Source organism: Orbicella faveolata, unplaced genomic scaffold (assembly GCF_042242905.1).
Source record: "Orbicella faveolata isolate gen_17 unplaced genomic scaffold, um_ofav_v1 contig_25, whole genome shotgun sequence".
In the NCBI taxonomy this organism is placed as follows: Eukaryota; Metazoa; Cnidaria; class Anthozoa; order Scleractinia; family Merulinidae; genus Orbicella; species Orbicella faveolata.
The window spans coordinates 25,235,817-25,257,385 of NW_028301553.1; the positions used below are offsets into that span (position 1 = coordinate 25,235,817).

At 40.6% G+C, this 21,569-nt stretch overlaps 2 protein-coding genes across 2 annotated transcripts; both read right to left on the reverse strand.

Annotated features, from left to right (window-relative positions):
* Nucleotides 1-7,809: 7,809 nt before the first annotated feature.
* On the reverse strand, nt 7,810-12,529 carry LOC110067682 (uncharacterized). The gene is made up of 4 exons (XM_020775049.2): nt 12,380-12,529; nt 11,201-12,072; nt 9,433-9,943; nt 7,810-8,862 (listed from the first exon to the last, which is right to left on the reverse strand). The coding sequence occupies exons 1-4, from the start codon at nt 12,519-12,521 to the stop codon at nt 8,111-8,113; spliced, it is 2,277 nt and encodes a 758-aa protein (XP_020630708.2). The 5' UTR covers nt 12,522-12,529; the 3' UTR covers nt 7,810-8,110.
* Nucleotides 12,530-17,254: 4,725 nt separating this feature from the next.
* LOC110068636 (beta-4C adrenergic receptor-like) lies at nt 17,255-20,905 on the reverse strand. The gene has a single exon (XM_020776046.2). The coding sequence runs from the start codon at nt 20,226-20,228 to the stop codon at nt 19,293-19,295; it is 936 nt and encodes a 311-aa protein (XP_020631705.2). The 5' UTR covers nt 20,229-20,905; the 3' UTR covers nt 17,255-19,292.
* Nucleotides 20,906-21,569: the final 664 nt, after the last annotated feature.

Here is a 21,569-nt window from a genome sequence, read left to right on the forward strand (position 1 = left end):
GGCTAAAAGTAGCATCTTTACAAACTGAGGTAAGCATTGGTTGAGATCCCCGCACCTAAAAGGCGAGTGTGGCGCATCTCTAAACGCGCAAAAACTTACGAGAGAAAAGAAAATTGATATGGGCGAGAATCTCCAACCCAAACACTGTGCAAATCGATAGTTTTCCAAAAGTAAAATACACGTGTGTAGATTTTGGGGCAGGGGTAAAAGTAGAATCTTTAAAAAGTTAGGTAAGCGTTGGTTGAGATCCCCGCACCTAAAACGCGAGTGTAGTGCATCTCTAAACGCGAAAGAACTTGCGAGAGAAAGGAAAGTTGATATGGGCGAGAATCTCCAACCCAAACACTGTGCAAATCAATAGTTTTCCACAAGTGAAATAGACGTGTGTAGATTTGGGGGAGGGCTAAAAGTAGCATCTTTAAAAAGTTAGGTAAGCATTGATTGGGACCCCTATACCTAAAACGCGAGTGTGGCGCATCTCTAAACGTGTGAAAACTTACGAGAGAAAAGAAAGTTGATGTGGGCGAGAATCTCTTAGCCAAGAACTCTCCAAATCGATAAACTTTCACAAGTGAAATACGTGTGTAGATTTGGGGGAAGGCAAAAAGTAGCATCTTTAAAAAGTTAGCTACGCATTGGTTGGGATCCCTGCAACTAAAACGCGAGTGTGGCGCATTTCTAAACGCGCGAGAACTTACGAGAGCAAAGAAAGTTGATAGGGGCAAGAATATCTCACCCAAGCACTATCCAAATCGATATACTTCCCCAAGTGAAATACACGTGTGTAGATTTGGGGGAGGGCTAAAAGTAGCATCTTTAAAAAGTTAGGTAACAGTGGTTGGGATCCTCGCACCTAAAACGCGAGTGTAGTGCATCTCTAAACGCGTGAGAACTTACGAGAGGAAAGCAAGGTTATATGGGCGAGAATCTCCAACCCAAACATTGTGCAAGTCGATAGTTTTCCACAGGTGAAATACACGTGAGTAGATTTGGGGGAGGGCTAAAAGTACCATTTTTAAGAAGTTAGGTAAGCTTTGGTTGGGATCCCGGCAATTAAAACGCGAGTGTGGCGCATTTTTAAACGCGCGAGAATTTACAAGAGAAAAGAAAGTTGATATGGGCGAGAATCTCTTACCCAAGCACTGTCCAAATCGATAGACTTCCACAAGTGAAATTCACGTGTGTAGATTTGCGGGAGGGCTAAAGGTTGCATCTTTGAAAACCTAGGTAGCCACTGGTTGAGATCCCCGCACCTAAAATGCGAGTGGGGAGCATCTCTAAAGGCACGAGAACTTATGAGAGAAAAGAAAGTTGATTTGGGTGGGAATCTCCAACCTAACCACTGTCCAAATCTATAGACTTCCACAAGTGAAATACCTTTGTGTAGATTTGGTGGAGGGCCAAAACTAGCATTTTTAAAGAGCCCTGTAAGCATAGTTTGCGATCCCCACGCCCAAAATGCGAGTGTGCCGCATCGCTAAACGCGCGAAAACACGCGAGTAAAAAGAAAATATAATTGGGCAAGATTCTTTGACCCAGGCATTGTCCAAAGCGACAGACTTCCACAGGTGAAATACACGTGTGTATATTTGAGAAAGGGCCAAATGTAGCATCTTCAAAAAGTCTAGTAAGCGTAGTTTGAGATCGCCACACCAAAATCGCGAATGTGGCGCATCTCTAAACGCACGAAAACACGCAAGAGAAAAAAATATAAATGGGCGAGAATCTCCATCCCAAGGTTTGTCCAAAGCGACCCCATTTTTATCATTGTCACCATTTTTTTTCAAGTGTGACCCTTTTTTCCAAGTGTAACTCACTTTTTAAATTGTGACCTTTTTTCAAGTGTGACCCTTTCTCCGAGTGTGACCGATTTTTCCAAGTGTGACCCGTTTTTCTAAGTGTGACCTTTTTTTCCAAGAGTGACCCATTTTTCTAAATGTTTGCCTATTTGTCCTAGTGTGACCCATTTTTATTATTGTGACTTTTTTTTCGAAGTGTGGCCCTTTTCTCTAAATGTGACCCATTTATCCAAGTGTGACCCATTTTTACAATTGTGACCCATTTTTCCAAGTGTGACCCATTTTTTCAAGTGTGACCCATTTTCCCAGGTGTGACCTATTTTTCCCGGTGTGACCCATTTGTCCAGGTGTGACCCATTTGTCTAAGTGTGCCGCATTTGTCCAAGTGTGCCGCATTTGTCTAAGTGCCGCATTTCTCCAAGTGTGCCGCATTTCTCCAAGTGTGCCGCATTTCTCCAAGTGTGCCGCATTTCTCCAAGTGTGCCGCATTTCTCCAAGTGTGCCGCATTTCTCCAAGTGTGCCGCATTTCTCCAAGTGTGCCGCATTTCTCCAAGTGTGCCGCATTTCTCCAAGTGTGCCGCATTTTTCTAGGTGTGCCGCATTTGTCCAGGTGTACCACATTTGTCCAAGTGTGCCGCATTGGTCCAGGTGTGCCCCATATTTCCAAGTGTGACCCATATTTCCAAGGGTGACCCATATTTCCAAGGGTGACCCGTTTTTACAAGTTTGACCCGTTTTTCCAAGTGTGACCCATTTTCCCAGGTGTGACCCATTCTTCCAGGTGTGACCCATTTGTCCTATTTTTCCAAGCGTGCCGCATTTGTCCAAGTGTGCCGCAATTGTCCAAGTGTGCCGCATTTGTCCAAGTGTGTTGCATTTGTCCAAATGTGCCGCATTTGTCTAAGTGTGTCGCATTTGTCCAAGTGTGCCGCATTTGTCTAAGTGTGCCGCATTTGTTCAAGTGTGCCGCATTTGTCCAAGTGTGTCGCATTTGTCCAGGTGTGCCACATTTGTCTAAGTGTGCCGCATTGGTCCAGGTGTGCCCCATATTTCCAAGTGTGACCCATTTTTCCAAGTGTGACCCATATTTCCAAGTGTGACCCATATTTCCAAGTGTGACCCGTTTTTTTTCCAAGCTTGACCCGTTTTTCCAAGTGTGACCCATTTTCCCAGGTGTGACCCATTTTTCCAGGTGTGACCCATTTTTCCAGGTGTGACCCATTTTTCCAGGTGTGACCCATTTGTCCAGGTGTGACCCATTTTTCCAAGTGTGCCGCAATTGTCCAAGTGTGCCGCATTTGTCCAAGTGTGCCGCAATTGTCCAAGTGTGCCACAATTGTCCAAGTGTGCCGCATTTGTCCAAGTGTGCTGCATTTGTCCAAGTGTGCCGCAATTGTCCAAGTGTGCCGCAATTGTCCAAGTGTGCCGCATTTGTCCAAGTGTGCCGCATTTGTCCAAGTGTGCCGCATTTGTCCAAGTGTGCCGCATTTGTCCAAGTGTGCCGCATTTGTCCAAATGTGCGGCATTTGTCCAAGTGTGCCGAATTTGTCTTAGTGTGCCGCATTTGTCCAAGTGTGCCGCATTTGTCTAAGTGGGCTGCATTTTTCTAGTTGTGCCGCATTTGTCTAGGTGTGCCGCATTTTTCCAGGTGTGACCCATTTGTCCAAGTGTGACTCATTTTCCCAGTGTGATCCATTTTTCCAAGTGTGATTTATTTTTCCAAGTGTGACCCATTTTTCCAGGCGTGGCCCATTTTTCCAGATGTGGCCCATTTTTCCAAGTGTGACTCATTTTTCCAAGTGTAACCCATTTTACTAAGGGTGACTCATTTTACCATTGTGACACGTTTTTTCAAGTTCGACCCATTTTTATCATTGTCACCATTTTGTTTTTCAAGTGGGACCCTGTTTTCCAAGTGTCGCTCATTTTTTTAAGTGTGACCTTTGTTCAAATGTGACCCTTTTTTCCAAGTGTGACCCATTTTTCAAATGTCTGCCTTTTTACCAAGTGTGATCCATTTTTATCATTGCGACTCTTTTTTTCTCTAAGTGTGACCCATTTTTACAATTTTGACCCATTTTTCCAAGTGTGACTCATTTTTTTTTAAATGTGACCCATTTTTCCAAGTGTGACCCATTTTTCAAATGTTTGCCTTTTTTCCAAGTGTGACCCATTTTTATCATTGCGACTTTTTTTTTCTCTAAGATTGACCCATTTTTCAAGTGTGACTCATTTTTCCAAGTGTGACCCTTTTTCCAAGACCGACCCATTTTTCCAAGTGTGATCCATTTTTACCATTGTGACCATTTTTGTCTTTAATATCTTGGCGCTTCTTCACCAGACTCCTTGCCGCCGGATCGCTTTGCTCTTTTCCGCTCGCGCGCGACTCAAAGGTGAGCCTGCTTGCAGGCTACATAAACACCCACAAATTGTGCAGTAATGACAGCTTTGTAATCTGATTAGCACAAGCACCATGACGTCACCGGAAATTAGAACCCACCTCCTGCTGGGTATTTCAGAGTCTCATAAATCTCGTCATGGGAGCGATTTATTCTTGAAATTGGATAGGAATTTCCGCCATTGATGTGTTTTGTGGTCTGCCTTGATGTTTCTTAATTCATGACATCTTTTAAAATAATTTTTGTAATGTAAGCCTCTTTGCCATGTCACAGCGATATTTTTGAAAAAAAGAAGTACACAAAATATATTGAAAGCTACTCTTTCACGATTGCTATCAAGTAAATTTGAAAAGTCCGTCATACAGCCTTTCATCAGATATCACTCCCGTTTTCTCCCCCAGAGTGGTACCGAGAACCGGCCCTGGCCCACGGGCTATTTGCTTTTCTTTCCAATATGGGTATGGGGCTCCGCTTGGTGGCCCTTCCGGCCGGCGGAGCTCCGCTACTAAGCTCATTCTTTTAAAATAAAGCGCTGTGATATCAGTGTTTTTGATTAGAGACTACGTTTTTAATCGTGAATTATATTGCTGATTACGATTATCAATCTTCTCAGATTGTGCATACAGAATGTGGCGCTTGGTAGACAAAACAGGTGAGAAAAAAAAGGGGACGGATAGATTCTGGGAAATAAAATATGAGAATAAGGAAAACAACAGTCATAATGTCCGTAAACTTGAACACAATGGCAAATGAACATCATTTTGCCCCAATCCTGCGGCAGGAAAAATTGGAATGACTTTTACCTACGGCTTTTATTTGTTGTTGTTGTTGTTTTTTTTTTTTTGTTTTTTTTTTTTTGTGAAAATATATCCTTTATTGAAGGCGTTGTACTATTCACCTCTTCGGTTGGGAACACTAAAATCGGAACAACTGTTTCCATGAGCAAACCTATCAAACATGGCCATGGCCGATCGCCTGTTTCTGATGTTCCTGTTTCCGCGCGTTATAACAGGATTGTATATGTCGACACCTGGATTGTCAGAGGTCCTCTTGGCTGGGCTTTATGTAAGTTACTTTTCGTTTTTACCAAATATCTCCAGTATGGTGTCTACTCAGAGTTTAATTCGAAAGCAGTGGATCGATTTGGCGCTGTTGTATTTCCGCTCGCCAGAAACCTAGTTGAACATCCTGAGAAACTGGTTTGTGAGATACGGTGGAAGGAAATGTTTGAGGAGTTCTCGTTTCCTAGGAGTTGCTGTACCACTGCGCAAAGCGTTGTGTTGTTTACATGCCTTTCACCTTTATGGCCGCCATGTACTCTATCATAGTCTTAAAGCTCAAGTCACACAAGACCCCTTGGGAACAATCGAAAAACGCTGAACGAAAACGGATGCAAACGGAACGAAATTTTCTGATAATGGGCACAGTTATTGTGTTGGGGTCAGTAGTATGTTGGCTACCTTTCAATATCTTACTCCTTTTATATTACTTTGTATAGGATAACACCACCAAGGCTTTTTTGCAAAGTCATGCGCGCCGGGTCTATAAGTCCTTGCAACTGTTTCATTCTCAGTAGAAATTATCGACAAAACCTGAAGAATTTCCTCAGTGGCTTTTTATCGAGATGAATTTACGCTTGCTAATTATAAAGTCACATGATTACGAGGAAAAGATAGCAAACTTGGATTGATGCTGTGTTTGAATAAAGTGAAGTTAAATGCGCCCACCCACCTTCAGAGTATCTTACCTTGCAAGGAGTTGTTCTCCGGTAAAATCAATCGGCCAAACCCCGGTTGGTGATCAAATTACGGTGTTGGTCAGATAAACATGCCCTTTTCACGTAGCAGCTTGTCAAATTGCAAGATATGCTGGTGTTATGGCCGATTTACACGGTACGACTTTCTCGGATGCGACAAGCTTACGACAGGCCCACGACATAAATTGTTTCGTGTAAATCAAACCTACAACTCGCTTACGACTGTTGTGTACGTCAAAAAAATGTCGTGTAGGATTTTAAAGGATGTTTTAAAACGCTGCGACAATCGTAGCCGAAATCGATAGAAAATGACGTATTTTGTGACAAATTTCTACTGAGTAGGGGACGAAGGTGAAGTTTTCTTGGGCCAAAATGGCGGACGAAGTTGTTGTTGACTGATTCACATGAAGTCGCTTTTCGGATCGAAATGAACGGATTACAGCGAAAAACATCTCGTTAGAAATTTTTTTTTTAAAGCGCAGGACAGCTAAAATATTTTCTTTACCGTTTGTTAGAAATTTCGCTCCGTAAATCCCGGTGCAAACTTTTGCATATCAGTAATTTGTAAGTGAAAATGTCTTGCGCGTGTAAATGGTTCTACGTCATGTCGTAGGCCTGTCGTAAGCTTGTCGCATGCGTCGGAGTCGTACTGTGTAAATCGGCTCTTATGTACGCCAATTTTTAAGCCTTGGGATAGAAAGAGTATTAGGTAAATGAAACAACGGACGCAAAAGCAAGAAAAGGAGAAATAAAAAAATATATATAAAACATAACACACAAATTATCTTTCAGTCCTACCTCAGTGAATCACAAAACGTGAAAAGGAAACACCCATTTTATAGTTTATTCATGTTTAACCTGATTTCTTACATTGAGGTTAGAAAGTAAAAGGACGTATCGAGAACTCTAGCCAAAAGAACCAAAAGGAAAATAAAAAGCATTCGTTGTTGTTGTTGTTTGGAAGAAAAATAATGTAGGCGCGGGTTAGGAAAAAGCAAAGCTAATCAATAATATTGATGAGACAGGTTGGAAAATTTTTTATCAACTGACAATGTGAACACTTTGGAAATTGACGATCGATCTACATATATTGATTCTTATTTGAATCCTGTCAGATTCAAAAGCCTATCTCTCTTTCGAGTAAGATTCAAAATTCTGGCCTCGCGAATCTGCAAACTTTGCGTCAAATCAACGTCCTCTTGTCTCCCACTTGGATTATGTATGGCAGGGCTGGTAAAGCCTTGCGTATCTTCTTCTTGCATGACGTTTTCCAGAGAAGAACGGCAATGATTTTCTTCTTGACCACTCGAGTTATCCTCCACTGCCGTGAAATTGAAAGTCATGTCTTGCATTTCTTCGGAACAAGAATTATGTTCAGGTATTTCGATCATCTCGACATCTGCATTACTTTTGTTTTCACCACAGTTAAAAGAAGTTGCAGCATCATCTATAATGTTCATCCCATCCCATACACCACTGTGACCTATCAATTAAATGATGGAGAAATAACGGGCTCGTCAAAATACGGCACAACTCGTAAAAATATACAGCGATACTACACACCAAAACATCTAATAAGAGATTTATTATCCAACTGCTGTAGTCAATAAATTTATCAATGAAAGAGGGAGAGTGTGACAGTTTTGCGTGCGCGCGCCTACCTGTAAGGCAAACAGGTTTTCTACTGTACAAATAACTGTACAATATCTCTGTATATTTGTACTGCTATTCGGACGGTATTCGCTGCAGTTGGATAATGATCAAATATTGATGATTTACTTATCTCCCTCAGGGGCTTTGGCTACAACTCTGACGGTCACCCATTCAAGCGCTTTGAAGAGGAATTCAGATACACCTTCGTTACCTCCTAACCTCTCAGAAAAATATCTCAGGCCATAGCTACTATATACACACAGGCAAATCGAGGCGCTTGCCTCAGTCATCTTTTTCGTTTTTGTTGTTTATATATAGTGATCACTAATACCCTAAATGTTAGGAAGAGAATTTAAACATGGACATTGCCTCAGCCATAATTTTATTTCCATGGACTATTGTGTCAGCCATAATATTTTTCGTGCACAATGCCTCAGTACAATCGATAAGAAATACCACGGTCGAGCCAAATAGAAATAAAAGAAGACTTGATCGTCAGCCCTTAGTTACCCCCCAGTGGTACCCTCCTTTTGTCCACTGCACTGATCCCTTGTGCTGCATCCGTACTGTTGAATACCGTGACACAATCTGTGTCACTCAAACTAAATTCCTTTCTGATTAGTGAGTCACACTCATTGTTCCGTGACGTATTTGCTGCGTCAGATTCTAAGTTTAACTCATTCGTACCTTCGTTCATTTCATTTAATTCTGAGCCATCTAGAGCGCCTTCTTGCGTGACACTTTGAATATGGCTCATGACATCCTGGAATCTTGGGTCGATCTTCTTTACGTCCTCGTCTGATAAAGATAACCTTTTCATTTTCTTAGCTTTGAAGCTTTGATCTTTTGGAAATTCATTTTCATCAAATTCAGAGAACGAGGCAGCTCTTTTTCCGCAAGGTGAACAATCCAACCCGATTCCGAACGGAAGCCTAAGTGAAATCTCATCCACGGATCCGTTAGAAGATATCAAAGACAGGCTACCACGGTCCTCTCTTCTGTATTTGTTGTTGTTGTTATAGTTGTTGTTATTGTTACAGTTTATATCACCATCTTTAGAATGGCAGAAAGTTGTCAATTTTACCTCATCCTCTGTCTTCGTCTCACTGCTTGTAACATCATCATGACTGACAACGATGACAGGCGGTGAGACAATGGTTAGCTCTTTACAGCTCTGCTGGGTTTCTCTTCCTGTATTGCCCTTCGAAGAATCCTTCGATGCTTGTTTAACATTAAGTAGAAGCGAAACATCACCTGCAGAGAAAGGAACTTGCTTAAGCATCATAGTCGATCGACGAATTTCAGTTTTCTCCACCCCTTCGATTTTCTCTGCTCAGTCAATGTTAACTCGTCCCAAAGGATGTCATTTTAGCTCCATAGTTTCAGAGATGAAACAACCATGTTAAGACAAACAATGATGAGAGGGGTAAGGGACATCGTCAAATGTGCAAATACATTCCAATTATCTCCATTATATTGACCAAGCTTTCAGTACAGCGGAAAGATTCAAGTATATTAATCGAATATCAATCGAGCACCCAACCTCTCTATATTACTTTGATGCTGCTGGAGAGTATTTTCACTGTTCTCTCAAACTACTAGCAGTTGTTTTTCTTTTTATTGGCTTATAACTTAACAGAACATGCAGCTCCGTGAGAAAATTCATTGTATCATATAAGCCAGATTCAGATTTTAGCTATTTTAGATTTTAGCTATTTTAATAGCTAAAACATAGATATCCTTGGTCTGCTGTTAAATAATCGAATTTTATTCCAATACTTTAGATTAGATTTTGTTTCTCCTTTTCCTGAAATCCAGGTTTACCTTGATCCGTGATCACGTGATTGGTTGGAAGCTTCCGACCAGTTCTATTTGCATCCGGTAATTCCTGACCCCGAAGTTCTTCATTATAGCTGCTCGTCTCTTGTTGTTCTTTAGCAGGGTCCACCTTTTCTTTTTTCATGCCTTTGAAGAGAGCTTTGACTCGTTTCTGTAAACTAATAATCGCCTTCAACATGCGTTTCTTCCTGTAGTCAGATTCTGCCCGATCAAGTCGACTCTTGATGTACTTGATTCTGGCGATAAGATCCCGTACATTCTCTTGCGTATGCTCTTTTTCCAAACGACTGCACTGCTGTAAGTTTACTGCAGAATGATTACTATCGCTATCGCTCTGGCGAGGAGGAGAACTGCAAAACGCGTATGATTCTTCCGAGTGATCAGTTTTATTGGCCTCCGAAATGACGTTGTCTTCTTTTACAATACGAGCATTCTCTACGGCGCACAAGTTGGAACTCGCATGCGGAGGTGAGACTTCTGTCGTGACTTTACAATCCTACAAATAAACATTCCGTTTAAATTAAACCCATTCGTATAAGCTAACAAACCTGATCACGTTCCCAATACATTTTATTTTCCCATTCTGGTAGAAGCGCGTTTGAATGGTCAGGGCTTTTTTCTTAAAGTTAAGTGAAAAAATGACAAAATCCCCGTTTACTCACACGAACGACCAAAAACACAGTTCGGAGTTCTGCAATGGCTGTCGTGAAACCAAAACCAACAATTGACTACAGATAGAGCGGTTTTCAATTGAGTAATACAAAAGCAAAAACCGACACAACGTGGAATGATCTTTTGAAGGTGTACTATATTCTTCAGGTACAATGGAAATTTTTACATTGGAACGTGTTTTTATGTAGCCGATATTTACGTTCCCAATAAAAACACATAAAAACACGTCCCAATGTAAAAATTTCCATTGTACCTGAAGAAGGCTGGTTTGGCCAGCCGAAATATAGTACACCTTCAAAAAATCATCCTACGTTGTGTCGGTTTTTGCTTTTGTATTCTTCATTTTATATGTAAAGCCGATTAGATCACTATTGATCCAACGTATACCAGCAGGATCATCGTTCCGGTTGCTTGCTTAAACATTTTATATTCAATTGAGTGTCTTAACCAAAATCAAAATAAGCACTCTGACCAGTTACAAGGGGCACAGACAATCCGGCGAATCAATCAAAGCTCGAAGTAAATGCATGTTAATCTAGTACTCAGATCTCACTCTGTTGGGCGCTGACCGTGGGAGATCTGGGTTCGAAATTAAATACATATGGCTGATGTGAAGCGCAAGATAACATGTACGGGTGAGTTAAAATCGTTTTGGGTTTTGTTTACGTAACGCGAGTTTTTTAAGTCAATCGTGCAGCGTAGTAATGCTAAACTAATTACCTTTTGATCGATTCAAGCAAAAACCGCTTTGACACGAAACAAAAACAAACGATAATTACTTTCGTCTGCCGACTGAGCTGACAACCCAACAGAGCAAGAAGCAAGAAATAATTTGACCAATTTTATCCACGTGTGGTTTCATAACCAAGTAATTATAGAAAATGGATTTTTGAAATATAGGACCGCAATGCGTCCAAATGTCACCTGAGTCTTTGTTCGTTGCTAGTCGTCAGGATTCACAGTCGCTATATACGTAATTACATCAAATAGAAGGAATACAATTTGTCAAGTGGCTACGACGGTTCACGTCGTCACCAGATATGGCCTTGAATTGAGCAATTCCCAAACGTTTAAAACTTACCGAGCTATCTTCCTCTACCCTCTTAGTTTCTGCGGAACTCGACACAATTTTACTTTCTTTTGGTGATGTCACAGTATCATGTTCACAGTCTTTCGCATCAGATCGTTCCTTTGGCTGAATACAGTGGCATTCATGGTCAGATTTTTCGCTCTCACAATTTGCAGGACCAAGCATTTCCTGTGTTTTAAAACCTCTCTGCTTGTTATCAGCAGACAAACAAAGCGTCGCCTGCAGTGGTTTCCTTGTGCGTTTCTGCCCGACAACTTTGATGATCGTCGCTTCTTCGCTAGCAGAACGTTTTCTATTGGCATTAACCTGAATTTCGTCAAATGAGCTTTCTTGCAAATGTTTTTCCCCACTGATTTCCACTTTCTTTAATGTAGTTGACTCAGCTGGTTCATAATAAGACCCTTCATGTTTTTGGCTCACATGGGGAACCGTGGTCGCTTTTTCTTGCCGTTCAGATGTGGTTTTCACGCATTCATCTGTGTTACTGATGATCGTTTTGGTCTGTATCTCGCAGGAGTCACGTATTGATGTCCCTATAGGTGCCTTTTTCTCTGATGTGCTCATCACAGGGTCCTTAACTACAGGCATGCTATGAGGTGGACCCCACATAAAGACCGGCGCACTCGAGAGCGGTACATCATTATTGAAAGTTGTTGTTTCATTTGTTGGTACCTGTGTTGAGCTTCGCTCGGGGGCATCTCGTGCTATCAGCGACATGCCACTCTCGATGTTGAACACTGGCCAGCATACTGAAAGAATTCGCGGAAAATTGTCGTAGTCGAAAGCAATCCCAGAACGAAATACCAGTGCAGATGGCTGAAAACTAGGGTCAGCAAGGCTACTTTGGACACTAGGAACAGTAGCTGGGGAGAAAAGAGATTTCAATTAATCGCGCTTAGATGAGAAGCGAGCTTGAAATGCCTGCAAATTCTTGCTTGTCTACTGATTTCAAGTTGACTATGAGCGATAAGAGATGAGGAAATTTTTTCTGGTTCTTCTCAATGGTTCCAAAAGCGTCCAATATACTTACCGTGTGGCGGAAACCGAAGTAATAAAATAATTTCTAATCGAAAGGACATCATAATGCAACGAACTGATCAAAACTCAAAACAAAAAACGCAAGCTTTTGCACGCTTTAAACCTCAGGGTAACACAGGGTAACTAACTTACCAGCGGTGATTTCTTGAGAGCGGCTTGTCGAACCATCCATTGGCAAGACTACCTGGCTCGCCCCAGTTGACGGATGGGAAACGTTGGAGGATGATATCCTTGCAGCCTCGCGGCTCGAAGATGAGGCAGATGTTATATCCATCGTGATTATTACCTGGCAAATAGAAGATGGCTCCACTAACTAAAAGTGATTGTGAGTTTTATTTCCCCATTCCCTGCTCTTTAAAACTGAGGTCGTAAGACTGGTAAGAGATCAAAAATAACTGTATTTCATTTATTAGGTTTAGACAGAGTGCATTCTTGGATAACTTTGTTCGCGGAGGTCAAACCTACTTCGAAGATTCCTGACAGCTACCGATGAAAGACTCTGAGCGGTAAATCTACTTGCTATAGCCTACGTGTAGCCGATGGGTACGGCTACACGTAGGCTAACTTGCTAGGGACAATCCTGACCATCTCGTGAGAATATGAAGGGCTTTTCTTCGAGGCTGCCACATTGGTTCTGTTATCCTTTAACACTTATTCAAACTTAAAAAACGATTCTCGAATCTGATTGGTTGTCAGCGGAGCTTATTATGCTTTATTAGGACAGCGTATGTGTCACGCTTGAATGAATTTGACAGCACACGTCATGAACACGTGCTCTTTCTGACAATTAAATGGCTTTCTTTCCAGGCGGATCTCAGTTGTAATTATTATATTTTTATTCGCCGAAAAACTTAACCCATTTTTTTTTTGGCAAATTTTTCTCTAGTACGATTGACGGTTCATGGACAGGATTTACTGCTGTCAAATTCTAGTGATGTTAATAGACGTATTGTTAATCATGGTAGCTCTCTCTATGGTCAAATAGAAATTCTGCATGTAATTCTTTTTATTTCGGTTTTTTTATCTCTCTTATTTTAAGAGCCCGAAATGGACACCGCTTAGTCATGTTACTATTGTTACTATGTTACTTTCGATATCCTTAATATCTCGAGGCGAAAAAGAAACTTCTTATAAGGTAGTTTACCATTTTTGCATAGACCATATAGCCGATTTATTCACAAAAACACCGGCGTTGTTTTAAGTACGTGCTAAATTTCAATTCGATCTTTTTGCCATACCCCAAATAAAATACACAAACCATAGAAGATATGTTTTGGGGGTTACTGAAGTCCGTTCACACTAATACTATCCAGAGTGGAAGACATGTACATTTGAAAATTGATCCCTACCGCATAAGTGTGGCCGATAGGCACAACTCGGTAGAGGTAAAATGCATCAACAAAACAACGCAATAGTGTGAACATAGCATTAAATCATTTCGCGAATTCAAAATTTTCAAATAGGTTTTAAAAATTCTCATAAAAAATTGTCACTATAAATCATTAATTTTAACCGAGATATGAAGCAGGGAATAACAAGATGAGTCAGAAATCATTTAGAACATAATTAACTCACCTTCACTAATCCGTTTAAAACATGGTATGTTTCTTATCTTTTCACTCCAGCAATCTTTCAAATTCTAACGGAATTTAAAGGAAAATGAAATAAAATAAATAAAAAAATCTTAACTCACCTTCACTAATCTTTTGAAAACAAGGTATGTTTCTTATCTTTTCACTCCAGCAGTCTTTTAAATTCTAACGGAACTATGAAAGACGCGTTTTCGTTGTCCGTTGAAATGGTCCTTTATCATTCTGAATTCTGTCGCACAACGCTCTATACGCGTGGGGCTGACGACACAATGAGATTCTGCGCGCGCGGCGGAGTTGGTTTGATGCGGAAACAGTGATGGCCTGGGGAGAGAATGTGCACGCCCGCAAGCAGGCTCCCTATACTTTTAAGGTAATTCCTCAGAATTAAAAGTTGCCGATAAATATTTTTGAAACTTTCTTTGAATGTTCTCTTCTAAGCACTGCTTCGAAAAATACAATAATCAAAGGAGACCTGTGGCCAAACTCGTGGATTAGGTAATCTAGAGATGAAACATATTGGTGAACTTGCAATTACTGGTGTATTATTAAATGCTGTTAAAACAAGCCGAGTTTGTACCATGCAAGGTCGCACTTAACTCACAAAGTGTAGGCTTTTTTCGTTGGCTTTTTTTTTTGCACACATATCACAAAGACATACGTCCAGAATAGCTTGGGTGGCAAACTTGCAGCAAAACATGGAGTGGTAAAGGCTAAGGGTTCTTGGGTCACAGAGGACACTCCTGCCCAACAAATCATAGAGTACTCTCCCCCCTCCCCCCCTTCCCTCACACCCAGATCTTAATGTTGATCTGCCTACTGGAAAAATTTGCATGCATTCAAGTCGTACGAGTTCACAAACGTTTTTCATTGCATTTCATTCAAGGTTTTAGGTAAGGTTTCTTATGAGACAGCACTTCTTTTCCAATATGGAACCGCTTGTCTCTATATATATTGCACGTAAAATATATCAAAATAAGTAGACTCTTTTGCAAACATTTTCAGCGTTGATCCGGCAAATCTGTCTACCATAAATATGTGTTCCAACAATAATAATAACAGCTTCATTGAAGTGTCAATGTAATTAGTATTAACTAATAATCGGGGACAAGCTCACAGGGGGTCACAGTCTTTCCCTTTGTTATCTTTTCAATCAGGAAGCAAACGTGTAAACAAAAGTCAGGTAAAAATAATTTAAGCTTATCAAAATCAAGTATTTGGGAGTGTCTTTCCAAGTTTATGTGCATTTCACATCCCACTTAGAGTTCAGATCAATGTACTAAAATAAACAAGACAATTATAGAGAACAAAACTCGATACCGGTTGAACATGGACAACAACATGAAAAACTTAAGTGTTTAAACTGTAAAGCGGTGAACGAAGGTCCTGCTTGATTGAACGTTGGATCTCGCAGCAGATCTAATGAGCCAAACTTGAAAAGTAAAACGATAATACGTCACTACTGCAAGGCTGACACAACGTCGTAGAGTTAAAACAATATTTCGGCTGGTCTCAGGTTTAGATGTTACTAAATTATAAAAATGAAATTACAATATTATACAATGGTGCCGATGTTTGTTTTGTATTCAATGGCTGTTTCGTTCATTAAAAGTTGTTCGTTTCGCTCATATAAGCTCATTAAGGTCGAGGAATAAGACACGTTCTCATCAAAGCTTACCACATTAGCTTTTCAGGTCACTTTCCAGCAAACAAATGCACATCTCCTAGTCATTTTGAACGCCTGGACGACTCAAATGCTCCTGAAATTCAGCCTTCAAGTTGGCCATAGTACTAATTCGAACTTTCGAAGTCAACTCCACTTCAATTAATTTAGCGAAACACCTAATATTAATGGTCGTGTAAAAGCTACAAAATCATCAATATTCGGGCTGGCACGATGCACGCATTGAGTAGTAGGCTCGCACTGACTGCACGATTACTATTCCAATATGGCGTCGGGCTCGGTTGCTATTCCAATATGGCGTCGGGCTCGGTTGCTATTCCAATATGGCGTCGGGCGCGGTTACTATTCCAACATGGCGCCGGACTCGGGCGCTCTCGTTCGAGCCGACTAATTACGAGCAGTGTCTACACCTGAGTGAGTGAGTGAGTGAGTGAGTGAGTGACACATTTGCGTATCAGAGTTCCCGCAACAAACACGTTTCTACGCTTCGCGTATCCACGAGTTTAAAAAAGATAGGTCGCCTTACTCGCTTACGAGATATGATGGGCCAACCTTACCCCATTTATGCCTAACCACGCGCGTTATTTCTTAAGTTCACGTTACATTTTGTGGTAGCTGGCATGGGAGCAAAGGTCATTAAAGCAATACTTGAAAAAATCTTGACATAGAGAAAGTCTCGGGTACTTGGAACAATGTAATATAAAATTTATGGAAAAATCACTCAATTCTAAATTCTATTGACTCAATACGTTTCTCGAATCGTTGTTTTGAAAGTCTTAATTCGCATCTTCGAGTGGTGGTTTTGTGCACTCTTTTAGCTATATCTTTTTTTCCTTCCGAGCATTTTTAACTCAAAGTACCAAAATTATACAATTAAAATATCGGTCACGATGCTCGTTTAAGAGGAAACGAGCATTTATTTCGCTGTCGAGCATAGCTTGAGGGAAATCTCAGTTACGTTGTGTACGTGCACGCGCACACTTCGATAATTAATTACTCCGCGAATATTTGAATTGACTAAATTTACACAGGAAGTCGGTTATGCCGAGAAGCGCGCGCTAGTTTTTGATTGGTGAACCTGTTGACAGCAATTGACAGTTGATGAAATCGGATCACATGAAAACTGGTGGACGTAACGCGAAAAGCCCGGTTCTTATAGCAGGCGTTTCCTTACCTCCTTCCCCGCGTTTTTCTGCCTCCGTAACCCTTCCTCTTCCTCGTTCATGCCTACAACGCAGGCTAGTGCGCGCGCTAATGACGCAATAATCGTGCGCAGTAGGGATGCGCAATGCAATATTGAAGGCCTGGCAAACATTGGTTCTTGTTATGTTTTCCGGGGTGGCTCAATAAGCGGGAAGCAAACAAAATGTTTTGCTGCCCCGGTGGCCAAACGAGGAGACATTGTTTAAGAAAACATTGGGTCTGGCCTGCTCATTATAATCAACTGACTTTCGAAGAAGCCTGGGGAGACTTCTTTTTCTGTTCCAGGGCCTGTTCCCTCATAAATTGTTATAAACATTTTACTTTGGTTGGAGCTCATTTTTCTTGGAAATCTAGCTGACCAGTATTTCCGCGGCTTGAAAAGACATTAATTTGTAAAAAAGACGTATCGGCGAGTAACAAACGCTATTTTTTTCGTATTTAAAATTCGTTTCCCACCGGAGTCGATGTAGATTTCACCGAAGGGAATTCAAGAAAATCGCAAATAAAGCCATATAAACAGTGAAAAACGTATTTGTTTGGTCATTTTTAATTCAAGACTAAAAGCTATGATATTGACAGAGCTGATTGTTCAATACTATTTTATCATGATCCCGTATGGGATAAGTTTGAGAAAACTGAGTGTAAGACAAATTGTTGAATGTTAAACCAGCTTTTGAAATACAACACTAGCGAGCGCAACGAGATAATTGATTACGCTGTTTAGAATAATTAATAAAAAATAAAAAATAAAAAGAAGTCATTACAGTAACTTGAAAGTAAAAGACTTACTCTCCTTCCAAACAGTAAATGAAACATTGCTGCACTTACTCACTCGCCTAGCTGATTCTTTCGAAAAGTGACCCCGGGAGAGATTTTCAAATAGAACTAACAGAAATGAGTTGATGTTACTGACTATTACGACACCGTTAGTTTAAACTACCAAACGGATTATTTCCTGTCCGAAAAACTATCCACTTCTGCTTCATACTGGTATTTATTTACTGACTGGATATAAAATCTAATCTGATCTACACCGAGTACTTAATTACACAAAGCTGATTCGGCACGGTTCTAATGATTAAATAATAAAGCGGACTCAAGATTCATTGCGTTCACCGTACAACGATACAGCAAATGAACTAGGCTGAGTCTACTTCAGTTCAAAAGTATGGACGGTTAACTGTTTTTTTTTTAGCTCAGCTATTTCTTTTGTGTTGCTCCTTTATAGGTCAAAACAGTGCCAACATTTAATATGACCGGCTAAGTACCTTCGCTCGTGCACAAAATGTTCCTTCTCCTATTGAAATTCTTTTCAAAACTAACCATATTTTTTTTTTAGGTTTCCATCAATGAAAATATGTCTTCTGAGTTTTAGCAATGATATGCGATGACGGCGACGCCGTCTCAACTGTGCAGATTTTTTCAGTACGCCAGTCGGGCTGAAAACATGCTCAGGCTAAATATGCAATGACAGCGTTCAATTGCAAAGGAAGATACGAAAAATTAGCCATTGCGGTTCGCATTATCCAAAATACGTAGAACTTGGTCATTTCACGTTGTTGTTTTGCGGAAGACGGCTTAGAAATGTACCAAGATTTCAAACGTACGCGCAGAACATTGTGCAGAACTATTGTTCTCACCATTAAACCTTCTGTTTGGTGTGCGTTCTCGTTGCCGTCGCCGTCGCCGTCGCCGTCGCCGTCGGGACTTGCTAAAGCTTCCTATTGCCTCTTAAAGACGCTCTTCTGTGGAATCAGTTTCAATCTCAACGGGAAGAGGTGTTTAAGGTGGTTGAACACAGTTTTTGATACCTGTGTTTTCATCCACCTTTTTCTCTAAAATCGTTGATCCCTCGGTCGTCAAAAATGGCAGCAAGCAGGTTAACAACACAAACTATGCTTTTTTGATGGTTAAGCTGACGTATGTGTCGTTGCCAGGCCTTTAAAATCGGTTTTGCTTAGTTGTAGAAAATCTAGTCATTAGATTTTCTTTATCATTTGCATACAACAGGCTTTTAACGATTCTCACAAGTTAACACGATTTTGCTAATAATTTAACAGAGAGATCTTTAATTATCCCTTGTTGAAGGCTCACTGGAATATCTAGAATTTCCTTAGTAATTAAAGTTCAATTATTTTCAATACTCCAATTACTTATTTCATAAAGTATTTTCGTGCTAAATTTTGTGAAATTCTAACGAGTGGTTCTCGAGAAATAGGCGTATCTCCGAGAGTGCAATTTTTCATTCAATCGCACTTTTTTGACTTACCACGCATGCGTTGCATTTAACTGGGGTCTTTCGGTAAAAAAGAAAAGGCTGAGAATTGCTGGGTTCTTTGCATCGTTACCTTTTCTAATATATCTTTGTAATAAAAGACTAAAGCCATCAATACACTGCGTTCAATTATAGAGAAAAATAGCACAGATAGTGCGGGTGTTGAGGAAATAAATGATCGCGCTATTGACGGCATGTTTGTTTTTTGCAATCCTTGTGCGCGCGCTGAATTGCATCAGCTAAAGCGCGCGCGAAAACTGTGTTCGACCACCTTAAAAGAGTCCTCAAAAACGTTCAAAAAACCTTCCGCAGCTCGTTGCGAATGTCAGTCTTCATAAACAGACATATGAAAGCATTCACTGCAGGGTTAAGAAAGACCAACAGGGAAGTCGCGAGCAGAGCTGCGTCAGAAACTTCACAGATTTCAAAATGACGGTATGATGTCAAGACCGCAGAGAAAAACCAGCAAAAGACATAAAAGAACACCAACGCTGCTGTAACTCCTAATGATTTCTTCGCTCTGTAGTTTGGGCGTTTCCTGCGTTTGCGATGAATTGAATCAGTCGACGCCGCGCTTAGTTGAATTAGTTGCAAACCAATTTGTCGAGTGTGTTTTCGGCGTATTGCAAAGATACGGCCATGGACGACAACCATTATTAAGCATGGTACTAGTTCGAAAACTAGCAGTTGCACCGCGCGGAATATTTTGTTTATTTGCACGATGGCTGCGCCACTTTCGGCAAACATCCAACAGAACGGAACGACTGACACAATGGCGGGTACCACCCAGGAGAGAATTATCCACTGCTTAACACGGGGCACCACCATGACCTGGTACCTCATGGGAAATTCGACTGCGGCCAAACGATCAAGGCTCATCACACAGACATTGGCAATCGATACATAAATGACAAGATCAGAGAGTACCCATTGCACGCCATTGTTGCAAGACAGCCAAACTTTGCACATCATAGAAGATGGTATCACCACTACTCCGAAGAACAAATCGGACACTGCCAGCGAAAGAATGAACCAGTTGGCCGAATGATGAAGTCTTGAGGACTTTATGATGATCACTGCAAGAACACCGTTCGCTAACAAGATAAGAACCTCGATCAAAGCAGCGCTTATCCAGTACCAAGGATCGGTGATACTTTTTGAACTGTGCAGTATATCAGCGCTCATGTTTGTAGATGTGGGAACCTTGCCGAGAGACTGTGGTTGATCCATTCCACTTGATTGAAGAAGCGTTCTGTCCAGTTTTTCTTGTCTCTTTTCAGTATTTTAGATTCTCCCCTGAGAAAGAGCCCGCACTAAAGACACCGTAATTGTTTTTTCTGAAGATCCTCTTCCCGTCAATATTGTAGTTTCAGTGGTTTTCGGGCTTCTCGACAGAAATATTGAGCTATGAAGACCACGAAAAGAGGTTTCAACCTGAGGGGGCAACGGAGAAAAACCTTCAATCTCTAAGCGCGGTTTAAAGTTAAAAGACGAAGTGTCTGAATTAATATACTTCGGAACATGACAGTTATAATAACAAACAGTGAAACATGATCGGTTTTTTAATCTTTTTTGTTTTTTTACAATTAGCAGGTATTTTGCATATGAAACATACTTGAGATGACACATCCTTGTCAACGACTTCAATTCTTTAAGTCATAGAAATAATTATTATGAACATTTAAAAGAGATTTTTCGCCAAAGTATCTCTAAAATAGAGCTATTCTGCAAGCTTTCTCACCGATAGCTGTTTTTCTATTCAAACCTGTGTCACATAACACATTTAGAAACTCGCACCAATCAACCTAGTGACAAGTCAAAAACCTTTTAAGAAAACGTCGTGAAAAGATCTCCGACGGTTTACTTATGCTAATGCTAAAATGAAAGCCATCAACAGAGAGCATGTTTATATAAGTCACAGGTGAGGGTAAATACACGTTTTAAGATATTATTGTTTCAAAAATTACGATGTTAAATATGTCTTCAAGATATAATTCTTTTTTTAATTGGGTTTCAAAGAAAGCGAAATGGCTTCGACTAATAAAGACAACTCGTTGACTGAGGGAAAAAAATTCACACAGAGAGAGCAATACCATGACGTCGAAAAAAGAGGAGTGATGAAAACGAGAAAATTCATGCTTGCGCAGCTGGTATCTCTTCCGTTTTAACGCGCGAGAAAGTGACCCTGGTATCGAAGGTTTCTTCCTTGAAAAGAAGAACCGGACTTGGAACAAACGTAAAAGCGGCCGGTCGGGACAGAAGGAGGAATAGCATTTAGTACGATAGAATTTGACAGCTTTGAAGTGAAAAGAAGCCGTTATCCAAACTTTCTAATGAAGTTTCTACACACGATTTCTTTTTAAATATTAAAAGCCTCTAATTTTGACTTGAATAAACAATCTTAAAAGCGCATCCGACATCCAAACCGCTAGCCAGGGTCATTGTAACCATACACTCACGTACGCAGTCTGGAAGTCTAAAAAAATTATATGTTACTGAATTAACATATTGGTCGAGTTCTTTTTCTGCAGGTTTATGGACCGAGCCGCAGGCAATGTTAAAAAACCTGCA

What these genes read in the sequence shown, in the direction of transcription:
- LOC110067682 (XM_020775049.2), bottom strand. Translation starts at nt 12,521, where the DNA reads ATGGATATAACATCTGCCTCATCTTCGAGCCGCGAGGCTGCAAGGATA. An exon ending in GGGTAGAGGAAGATAGCTCG is followed by an intron (nt 9,944 to 11,200) that starts GTAAGTTTTAAA and finishes GTTTATTTGTAG; the next exon opens with GATTGTAAAGTCACGACAGA. An exon ending in TCACGTGATCACGGATCAAG is followed by an intron (nt 8,863 to 9,432) that starts GTAAACCTGGAT and finishes CTTTCTCTGCAG; the next exon opens with GTGATGTTTCGCTTCTACTT.
- LOC110068636 (XM_020776046.2), bottom strand. Translation starts at nt 20,228, where the DNA reads ATGGATCAACCACAGTCTCTCGGCAAGGTTCCCACATCTACAAACATG.